This window comes from Hemicordylus capensis, chromosome 2, assembly GCF_027244095.1.
Source record: "Hemicordylus capensis ecotype Gifberg chromosome 2, rHemCap1.1.pri, whole genome shotgun sequence".
Taxonomy (NCBI): Eukaryota; Metazoa; Chordata; class Lepidosauria; order Squamata; family Cordylidae; genus Hemicordylus; species Hemicordylus capensis.
The window spans coordinates 267961924-267973226 of record NC_069658.1 but is presented as its reverse complement, the minus strand read 5'-3'; the positions used below and the strand labels follow the sequence as shown (position 1 = coordinate 267973226).

At 47.4% G+C, this 11303-nt stretch overlaps 1 protein-coding gene across 3 annotated transcripts in view; it reads left to right on the top strand.

Moving 5' to 3' along the window:
* FAM107A (family with sequence similarity 107 member A) overlaps positions 1-6240 on the top strand; it is a 97558-nt gene extending 91318 nt beyond the window's left edge. For all 3 annotated transcript variants that reach the window (XM_053295932.1, XM_053295934.1, XM_053295933.1), the window contains one exon: positions 431-6240. In XM_053295932.1, coding sequence (XP_053151907.1) covers positions 431-577 — 147 coding nt within the window. In that variant the 3' untranslated portion in view covers positions 578-6240. The remainder of the gene's footprint in view (positions 1-430) is intronic.
* The last annotated feature ends 5063 nt before the right edge of the window (positions 6241-11303 follow it).

Here is an 11303-nt window from a genome sequence, read left to right as displayed (position 1 = left end):
ATTGTAGATAGAGATGGGGTAGGACTTAGAATAGGGGAAACTTAAATGTGAATCCCCACCCACTCAAAAATTTGCATCCTGTCTCTGTTACTCCTACCTCCCCCCCCCCTTTGCCTTCCATACCTTGGGGGAAGGGGAGAGGGTTTGTTTGGAATTGAGGCCTCCAAAACACTATCCTTCACCAGATACTATTTCTTGATTAAAATATGATAAGGCATGAAGGGCCCAGATAAAAAATAACATTTTATTGGGCAAAACACTAGCTGGCCATCTTAAAGCATAGAGAGTCTTGTCTTAGGACAGGGAGTTGAGCTTGATTGTCTTTCCAGATAGTTCTGTGAAGGAAACAATTGTTTACAACTGTTGCTACTGTTCTTTGCATCTTTTGAAATACAGCCCTAAAATTACATTCCTTTGCTATCTATTTCAGTTGGAAAGGGAGCAAGAGAAGCAAGAAGAAAATGCACCCGAATTTATTAAAGTCAAAGAGAACCTGAGGAGGACAGCAACGCTAACTGGGGCAGAGAAGTTTGCTGTAGCAGAAGCTGAAACAAAAACAGATCTTCTGCTTGTTTGAATATCTAACATGCTGCTGCTATCTCTGTATATGGTGAACATTCACAGTTATGTCTTTGGGTCTACTTGCTGTTTATTAATGCTTGCTCCAGTAGAAATTCCAACGTGGGCTTTTTCACATCTGGGAACTAGTAACAGCGAAAGTGTGGTGTTTTACTAGTAGAGGTACATGGATGAGAAAATGAAGAGGAGGAAGTGGGCAATAACAATGACCTGGTCTTCCTCTCCAGTATTGGAACAGTATTAATGGTCCTTCCCATCCTATATTAATCCTTGGCTAACCCCTTGAGATATGCCATGTGCCCAGGATAGAGGCACTTGTGGAGAGGAAGATATTGCATGAAGAGCAGGAGACCAGTCAGTGCAAGAAGCTTAATAGCAGAGCATTTCTGCTGCTGGTATTGAAATTGTTCATGCAAGACTAACCTTTGGAGTAACTTGTTGGGAAACCAGAGGGGACAGCACAAAGGGAAGATTATATCGGCTCAGAATGCACTAGCTGACTTTTAGAGCATGTCCTATGATTGCATGATATCTAAGCAACAGCCAGCAAATGCAATTTTAGCAACACAGACCCCTGGGAGATGGGGGAAATATATTGTATTTTTAAAAATATCTCTTTGTATAACATCATATCTGAGATGTAGTGGTACTTTGCAGTTTTCAGATATGAGACAGCACTTTGCAGCATCCCCTATTAACTGACTGTGATGAAACCGTTCCAGGTTATACCAGATGCTTCCCAAAGCATACATATAATCTGTTCAGTCCTTAGTCCCTGAAATGAGGAGCAGAGAGTGTGTGACTATATTCCAGAAGGACCTCTAAGAGCTGCATGGAAGCTGGAAGGAACCACATCTTCTGAATATTATTTAGGATGTGAAACATTTAGAGAGGCCAGCACTAAAAACAGAAACCGTGGGAAACTGTGAGGTTGGGTGATGGTATGTGTGACAGGGACAAATAATCATAGGGAGGAGGACAAGGATCTCTTCTGATCACTTAAAGCCCTGGCCACTCATCTCCGACTTCTTGAACACAACCCATGCTTTTTTCAAACTGTTTCCATAACTATATGAACTAGATAGTATACATAAATATAAATATTGAATGAAATCAGACGGTTATTTGCACATTGCATTTAGATGGCAAGGAAGTGTTCTTGGTTGTCATTCTCATGTCTAAAATCCAGTTAAAAGATAATATTATTGCCATTTGTGGATCAAGCTGTTTGCAGTGGGTTAAAAGTGATCAATATTGGGCAGCAAGAGGATTGGGGAATTAGTGGCCATTTGCACTCTGGGGATTTTTTTGATTTTTTTTTTAAAGTCAGGATCAAGCATAGATGCCTCCTGACTGCTCACTGCTGCATTGACTCTGGTGCTGAAGACTGGCATAACATGAGAAAACAAGTCTCTATACCTACAATGTGAAGCCATCTTCTTTTGGGCTTCACAGCTTGCATGAGAGACCAGGGCTGGGATCTTCCATTAGACAGGGCCAAGTAGCAGGTCTTGTGGCAATGTTAAAGGGAAGCCGAACCATTCCGTTCATTACAGTTCTATCACCATGGTGGGCGACCACTTGGATTCTTTCTCTCTCTGTCCCAGGTCCTGCAGCCGGCTCCACTTTCAGTGCTAGAACAAGAGGTTTGCAAGCATGGAGCTCCCGGCTGGGCCCTGGGCAGGTCCCCTCAAGAGGATCTCTGCTAGGAAAGGCCTCTTGGCCTGAGCAAAGAGCTGCTGCTGGCCAGAGTGGGCACTCCTTGGCTAGACAGGACCGTGGCCGGGCTCCGCACAAGGCAGCTGCACTGGCTGTCTCGGGCCAGACCCCCCCCCCCCCGCACGTGCTCCCCCAGTCCTGCTGCCAGTCCAAGCAGGAGCCCCATGTCCTTCCCCACACACTTGGCTCGCCACAACCCAGCAGGACCACTGGGAAGGGGGGTAGGTAAGTAGCAGGTCTTGTGGCAATGTTAAAGGGAAGCAGAATCATTCCGTTCATCACAGTTCTATCGCCATGGTGGGGGACCACTTGGATTCTCTGTCCCTGGCGCCAAAATGCCATGGCCGGCCTCTGTGACAGACAGACAGACACACCTAGACCTCAGACACTGATTAAGTCTTGCCTCTCCCTGCCATGCTTCAGGTGGACTGCTTGCCTTCCCCTTCACCCCCACCCCCACCCCCAGTTTTTAAAGTGCTACTTATTTGTTCATCTGGATGTTCATCCTTTGTCTTTTGAAAACACAAGGCAGGCATTTAATACAAATTTTCAAACTGCTCCACATATTGGAAAGAGGGAATGGGTTTGGCACTTTTCTTGTTTGGAACAAGGTTGTGGTTAATCAGTGTCTTCCACTGGTGCTGCATCTTCCCCCTTCAAAGTCACAGTGCAAACCTGATCAACCATACTTTTACACACTCCCCTCAGGCCAGAGGTATAGAGCAAAATAGGTGTGATGCAGGTGGTCCCATCTCTGGATTTGGTTTTGTTTTAATTTTAAAACAGCCACCAGGGACTCTGATTTGATTGAACTCTTTCTTCCTGTACTATTCTAAATCTCTGCCCCAAGGCTGCTATTAGCCCTAATGTGGGGGGAAAATACAGGTAGCTGCATTTATTTCCCCCCCAGAAGGATTAATGGCACCACTGGAGCAGGTGCTTAGACTGGGAAAGCCACTGCTCCAATCAAAATCTTGGAAGTTGCTCTCAACCAAAAATAAAAGTTGAGAGAGCCAGTCACAGATCTCCCAAATCATGCCTGCTTTGGCACTATGCATACTTACAGAGAAGCAAAGCTGACAGGCAGAGGTCCCAGTAGGGAGGGGCCACAGCCCAGTGATAGAGCAGATGTGGTGTGTGTATTCCCAGTTGAGTTCCTGCCATCTCTAGTTAAAGAATCTTGGGTTCGGAGCTTGCAAAGATTTCTTCCTGAGAGCCACTAGCCGTCAGAACAGACAGTATCAGGCTAGGGCACTTTCCAGGCTAGCTGCTCATTAACATCAAAATGCCTCCATTCGGGCAAGTCGCATTCCAAACATAAACAGCAGGAGAAGCAGTCTCGCAGCAACTAACAACCCAACAAAACAGCAACTTTTCCATGCCGGATGTACGACGTTGTAACTCCATTTCACAGCGATTAAATTCGAAACAAAGCATTGGAAGTGTGAACGGCACCCTGCTGTCCGCGTAGGTGTCAGGATGCAGGAAGGTGTCAGGATGCAGGAAGTGTGGAAGCACGCTTCTGAGATGCGCCCTGACCCCATTGCAGGGTCTAGTCTGGAAAGTGCCCAGATGGACTAGTAGACTGACTCATATAAGACAACTTCATGTGTTCACTTTCAAGGTAGTACATTTGTAGGCACCAAGAGCCCCCCACCTCCCGAAGACCAATTTTATTGCTTGTAAAAGTAATTCTCTTGCCTTTTGTTTTTATAGCTTCTTCTGGCTATTAGACAGTCACTTAGTTTCCCCCAAGCTACTTAATATAAGCACAGCAGTGCAGTGCTTTGCCTATGTGAAGTTTAGAGGAAGAAAGACATTTCTAGCAGCAACAGGTTTCCTAAGAATGCTTTCAAAAATCCTAAAGGTACGTTCATACAGTAGGACTGTTAGGGGCCAGTTAGCCCCATGTAGCTTCTTACATGTAAAACACTTTCTTGTGCTAGATATAATACACTTTTCTGAAGGTGCAGACTCTTAGGTTTGCTATTCTGAATGGTCCTGGGCCACCATTTCCAGTAGCAGCTGACAGCCTTCCTGAGCGGTGTCTAAATAGGTCCTGGTCAGGGCCATAGCAAGGCTGGAGTGGGCCTGAGATAAAAAGTGAAGGTGTGCCCCTGTCCCCCTTCTTCTACAGGGTGGGGAGTAAGCCTGTGTGGGCCCCTCCTTCAGGGGCCCAGGAATATTTGTCTCCTCTTGTTCAATTGTAGTTGCACCCTTGTTTCTAGTGATTTTGTACATCAAATTGACCTTGGCAGAATTCAGCCCATATGAAAGCACCCCAAATTGTGTACCTGGAATTTCTATCAGTTTCCCTTGAAAATGCTTATTATCCGAGGGATTCATTCCTTGTCCCCAGTGGTAGGCAACCTATGGCACAGATGTCAGGACTGGCACACAGAATGATGTCAAGTGGCCCGCACTCCGACTCCTGAGAGGGGACTGCACCAATGAATGTAGCAGGAGCCAGTTCTTCTGTGCTAGATCATCTTTTCCCCCATATCCAGAAATGAACACTGGAATTTCTCCATATCTTTATCCAGGAATGAACATAATAGTGGGAGTTTCTCAAAAATTCTGCTTGTCCAGGAAGAAAACTTAGACTGTATCTTATTTTTAAAATTGTAAACTCCCACAAGATGGAGAGACAATTGAAACATATCAGTGAATTACACTAGATCCCACTAAACTGATAAGATCTACAGTTTAATTTATTTTAAATTGAGCTTATTGTGCATTTTTAAAACTTTATTTACTTTACATGCAACACAACAATAGGAGAGAGAGAGAGAGAGAAAGAGAGAGAGAGAGACTTCTGCCTTAAAATGTTTTACTAGCATGCGGAACCTGAACATAGGATGAATAAATGAAGACTTGGCACACCACTTCTGAAAGGTTGCCAACCCCTACCTTATCCCATTCACCTACTGTACCAGAGGCGGAGCGATAATTGAGCACACGTGGGCTCCTGCCTCTGGGGCCAGCTCACTTGCCTCCCCCACCTCACTGGCTAGCCATTCCTGGGGCTGGGAGAGCACCCCTACACACCCTGAGGGAAGCGGCAGGAGAACTGAGAACTGAACCCCACCACGCAGCATGGTGGGGTTCCCCTTCAACCCTTGTTCGCCCACCATCTCCAGCGCCATGCCACGCCATGCAGCCGTCGCAGGGGGGAAAGCTGCTGCTGGGGGGTGGGGGAGCCACTGCCACCAGGGGAGAAGCCACTATGGGCCCGCTACACCCTCTGTACACCACTGTACTGTCTGTCCCAAATACATAGTCGTATGAAATGTGTATCTGCTGTATGTCTATTATCTCAAGCACTCATATCCTCATTTGAGTCACTGTCACTGTTGCTTTCTGAGGGAAATGGTTTTATTAGTAAATTAATCAATGAATAATTGTATATTTTGCTAGAACTGGTCAGTGACATACCCTCCAACTGATCCTATTGACCAAGGGCAGCCCCTGTTTTCTTGTTTAAAAGTTGTTTGTGTGAATCACACATGAAAATAAATGCATGTGCATGAACACCACGGCGCCAAGCCATGCACAGTCGGACATTTCACACTGTCCACTGTGCCCCCTGAAAATATGTCCCTGAGGGCTGGAGCTACCTCAAGAGCAGATTTGGGGCTGGGGCACAGGACAGGAGAAGGAAGGAGGCATCAGTGAGAATCACCTCTCCTCTTGCACGAGTGAAACTTCCCCCACTCATGGAACTACTAGGATGCTGTCCAATGTGCAACAATGAAGGGGGTGTGGCTCGTGAAGTGATCCTTGGCATACTAATAGAAGTGTTACAAGCATTTCCCTGTTTCCATTGCTGAAAAGTTGGAGGGTATGGTCTGTGGTTGAAAGCAGACAGAAGCCAAATAAACTGATTTCACCTTTAAAAAAAAAAAAAATAAAGTCTAAAGAAAGACTGGTCTTTTGATGTTATGCCCAAGGGCTTATTAAGAGGGCTGTTTCCACCTCATGGACTCAGGTGGCCTCATGTTGTTGTTGTTATTGTTGGTTGGTTGCACATTGTGGGCCAAGAGCAAGTGTTCCTCCTGGGAGTCATCTAAAAGAGGAAGCACAGATGGGATAACAACCCAGCCAACCAGTTTTAGAGTTTTGTACTAAAATTCCTGTCTGGAGTAACTTAGATGTTGATTTGTTCTTGCATATGCAACGTTGATTCAGAGGTCACATTCCAGTGTATGGCTTATGGGGTGATGTAGGTCATTCACTCCCAAGCAACTTACTGTGCAGATCATGGGGATCTGCTGTAGTTAAGCAAAATAGATCCCACAAGTCTATGGCCAGCCCACCCCTGCCCTAGAATATGGTTTCTCAAAATTGACCATCCTTGCTGCATTTAGTCAGTAGTATTTTTGATGGGATCATGGAGGTGGGTATGGAGTTAGATGAGAAGAAAAGAGAAACAAGAATCATGAACAGCAGTGATGGAAAAGGGCTATGAGTGAAAAGGAGCAGGAGAACCCTTAAAGGGGGCACATGATTTGCTTTTCAATCTGGATTTTATTGTCCCAGTTTCTACAAGGGCAGACATACACCCCTTTTCCATACAGCTGAATGGCATGTATTTATTCCATTGCCTGGTGTTGAAAAAGGTTTGCAGTTAGGAAAAGATGTGTGTTGGTGATTGAGACCAAGACAGAGGAGCTGGTTCAGAGACCAAGTGATCAAGACAAAGAGTTGGTTCAGAGGTCACGTGCGACCTCAGTTAAAGCCTGACTCTATGTACGCATTCAAATTTAACAGGGAACTGGAGTTACAGGGTCCTGCGGTTTCCTTACCATTATGTCCGAACTCATGCAACTCCGGCCCCGTCCATAGCATGACCCGAGGTTGAGCTCAGGAGTTCAGTTCAGTTTGAACCCTCAGTTTGTCATGAGTTTCACTGCTCCAAACCAAAGGTCTAGGGAGCATCCGTTCTGTCCAAATGTAGCATTGGAGGCTGCATTTGGCCAGACTAGAGTTGAGGGGGGAAACTGCTCCCTCTCCCTCCCTGATTGGCTGTGCAGGCCGTCATTCAGTCATGAAGGAAGACCACACAGCCAGCTCCCTCATCTCTCTGCAGTCTTGCGAACTGCAGAGAGGACACTCTCCAGTAGAGTTGGGGGGAGAGAAGGGGCATGGAACCACAACTTCATTGGACCCGCAGTTCTGTGTTACATGCAAATGTGGCCCATACAACATGCCTGAGACTTGGGAGAGTATACTTCCTCCTCCCATGCCTGTGTGAGCATCTACTTTTGATTTAGGTTAAAATAAGCCAAGATGAGACATGAGCAAACTGACCAGTCTTGGTTTATTCTAACCTACTTACCTGAATTAACTGTGGTCTGTAACTCACTTAAAACCTTGATTTCAGATCTCAGTTTATTTCAATTTGAGCATGTTAGAATAAACTGAGATTGGTCGGTTGGTTGAAACATCGTGACAGATAGGAATTTAGGAACCGAGTCAGACCATTGGTCCATCTACCTCAGTGTTGTCAACAATGATTGGCAGCAGCTTTCCAAGGTTTCAGGCAGCAGTCTTTCCCAGCCCTACTTGGAGATGCCAGGGATTGAACCTGGGATCTTCTGCATGCAAAGCAGATGCTCTGCCCCTGAACGATGGCCTCGTCCACTGCTATGGCCCCTTCTTCCCATGTGTTCTTAGAGCAATAAGCATTTTGACGGCCCACCATTTTCCAGGACTGTCTGCCAGATTCTTTAATGCTTCTGTGGCATGGGGGTGTCCAAGCTGCTAACCAATTAATACATACAGGCAAGAGTCTTAGCTGGAGATGCCAGAGATTGTGCCTGGGATCTTCTCCTTGCAAAGCCAATGCTTTACCACTGAGCTACATGGGTCTCCCATCCAGGCACTCACCACGGCAAGACCTGCTTAGCTTCAACAGGCTCAGGCCTGTTTCATGTGCCCTTAGATCCTGCTCTGGGGCCCAAATCTTGACTTGTTTATTTTGACCTAAATTGGAAGTAGATGCTCACATAGACATGGAAGAGGCAGCACATACTCCCGAGCCAGGGTTTCACTGAGGTCCTGTGGAGCATCTGAAGCAGCCCAACAACAGAAAGAGAGAGAGAGAGAGAAGTGTCATAACTTGCCCCATGGAAACTAACATACCATCTGTTGGAAAGATGTCAGATCCAGGCAACAGCTGCACTCAGGGGTCTGGTCAAGTGTATTATTTGCTGGCCACTTCAGGATCACTGTTGCCAATGGAATCTTCCCTACTTGCTAACAAAGCTAGAACCCAGAGGGCCCGTGTTTGCCCCTGCTCCCAGCATGCAGCCCTCCTTCCCCCATTGGCACATGGCCCTACACAATGCCTGCTGCAGTGGTGCCCTTGTGCATGCACATACACAACTCCCTCCACTCACCTGCAGACAGACAGGGCTGTTTCTCACCATTACCAGGAGATGTGAGGGACTGAACATGTGGCCTTCTACATAAGAACAGCCCTGCTGGATCAGGCCCACTGCCTGTCTAGTCCAGCATCCTGTTTGGTCCACCAGATGCCTCTGAGAAGCCCATAGGCAGCAGATGAGGCTGTTACTCCCCTGCAACTGGTATTTAGTGGCATCTTGCCTCTGAGGCTGGAGGTGGCCTATAGCCACTAGACAGGTAGCCATTGATCGACCTGTCCTCCATGACTTTGTCTAAGCCCATTTTAAAGCCATCCAGGCTAGTGGCCATCAGCACATCCTGTGGCAGAGAGTTCCATAAGTTAATTATGCACTGTGTGAAGAAGTACTTCCTTTTGTCGGTCCTAAATTTCCTGACCTTCAGTTTCATGGGATGACCCCTGCTTCTAGTGTTATGAGAGGGTTGGAGGGCTATAGGCCACCTCCAGCCTCAAAGGCAGGATGCCTCTGAGTATCAGTTGCCGGGGAGTAACAGCAGGAGAGAGGGCATGCTCTCAACTCCTGCCTGTAGGCTTCCAGCGGCATCTGGTGGGCTACTGTGTGAAACAGAATGATGGACTAGATGGGCCTTGGGCTCGATCCAGAAGGGCTGTTCTTATGAGAGAGGGAGGAAAAAAATTCTCTGTCTACTCTCTCTACTCTATGCATAAATTTTATACACCTCGATCATGTCTCCCCATAGTCATTTCTTTTCCAAACTAAAGAGCCCCAGATTCTGAAGCTTTGCCTCATAAGGAAGGTTTTCCAGGCCTCTGATCATCTTGGTTGCCATCTTCTGCACCTTTTCCAGTTCTTCTTAAGATATGGTGATCAGGACTGTACACAGTACTCCAAATGTGGCTGCACCATAGATTTGTATAAGGGCAAATCTATGGTGCCTTGCTGCCACTCCTGCTAGCGCCGCTGCTTGCTTCATTCATTCATTCATTTGATTTCTATACCGCCCTTCCAAAAATGGCTCAGGGCAGTTTACACAGAGAAATAACAAACAAATAAGATGGAACCCTGTCCCCGAAGGGCTCACAATCTAGTTTGCCCAGAGGAGTAACTATAGGGGGGGCAGGGGGGGCATGTGCCCCCGGCGCCATCTTTGCAGGTCACGTGGGGGGCGCCGCCATGACCCCCGCCGATCCCCCCCCCATTTTTTAAAAAAAATTTTTAATAAAAAATTCTCCAGCCAGCTCAGCAGCAGCAGTCCAGGGAGCGCATTGGCGCCCCCCCCCCCCATTGCTTTGCTGGCCTTGGACCCGTTTCACGCCACCACCGCCCCGCCCCACCCCGCCCCGCCCCGCCCTCCAGCCTGCCTGGCTCTCCTCCAAGGCTCTTACACCACTTCCTTGATGTTTCCCATCAGCTAGAGCCGCCCCTCCCCTGAACGGCCCGCCCACTTCCCGGGGGCCCTTTTAGAATCAGCGGGTTTTCATGGCGGTAAAGATACCATCTGGAGCCTTATAAGTCCAGTCCCCGCCGCAGGGTTGGCACTTCATTACAACAAAAGATTTTAGTGCACTTTACAACCTCCCCGGCCCGCACCGACAGCACAACAGCTAATTAAAGCAATAATTGCTTCTGATGGTGCTTCCTTAACGAGGAAACTTTGGTGTTAACCCTGAGGGGAGAAGAAGCGAGGGGGTTGGCCAAGTCACTAGAGTGGAGAGGGAGGAGCTTTAACTTGTTTTACCCACTACGTGCAAACAATATGTATGCCTTAAAACCCGCTCTTCCGCGTGTTTGTTCGAAAGTAAGCCCCGGTCATCCTCTTCGCTGAGCAAAGAGTCCCTTTGCAATGAAAGTTCAGGCTTCAGGGCGCGGCTGGAGGCGGAGGGCCTCCCGCGCTGTTTCTTGGGCGGAGCGCTGCCGCCGCCTTTGGCCAGCGTCTGTGTGTGTGTTGTGTGTGTCCTGAGCCGCTCACGCTTTGCAAAGTCCTCCGCGGGGCTGGCTGGAGAGAGGGTGCTCTGGTCGGAAAAAGCATAGGAGGGGCGCTTGCTTGGTTGTTTGGCCAAGAGACACCCGCATCCTTTCTGAGTGCCGCCCCTGCACCTTCCCTCTCATTCTCAAAAAAACAACAACCACCTTGTATAATATGATGCCTGAAAGGGGCTCTTGCCCTTTAAAAGTAAGCAGCCTGTGCCTGAACCTCATTCCGCTCGTTCGTTCCCCTCCCTCCCCAGCCCTCCGCAACAGTTCATACGCAGAAAGAAACATCACAGTACCTCTATCCGGATTTTCAATGCGTGTCTTATTATCGCATTCAGATTTAAGATGGGTGCGATGATCGCACTGCAATCCATAAGTCTGTTAAATTGAAATTTAGGTTGCTAGCATGACTTTAATTTAATCACACTAAACTGGTCTAAAAGCAGATTCAAATGCCCTGTGGATCGGCTGTCTGTTATTCCTCTATTTTTCATTTTCATCTCCATTGGCGATGCTTTATTTTTCAAAAGCCTCTAAGAGTAATCAAGAGAACCCAAGCCACAGGTGGTGCCCTCCGTTCTGACGGAGAAAAAGACTTTAAAGGCTGGCAAAAGAGGGAGGGAGGGGAAAGACCCGCTTTCA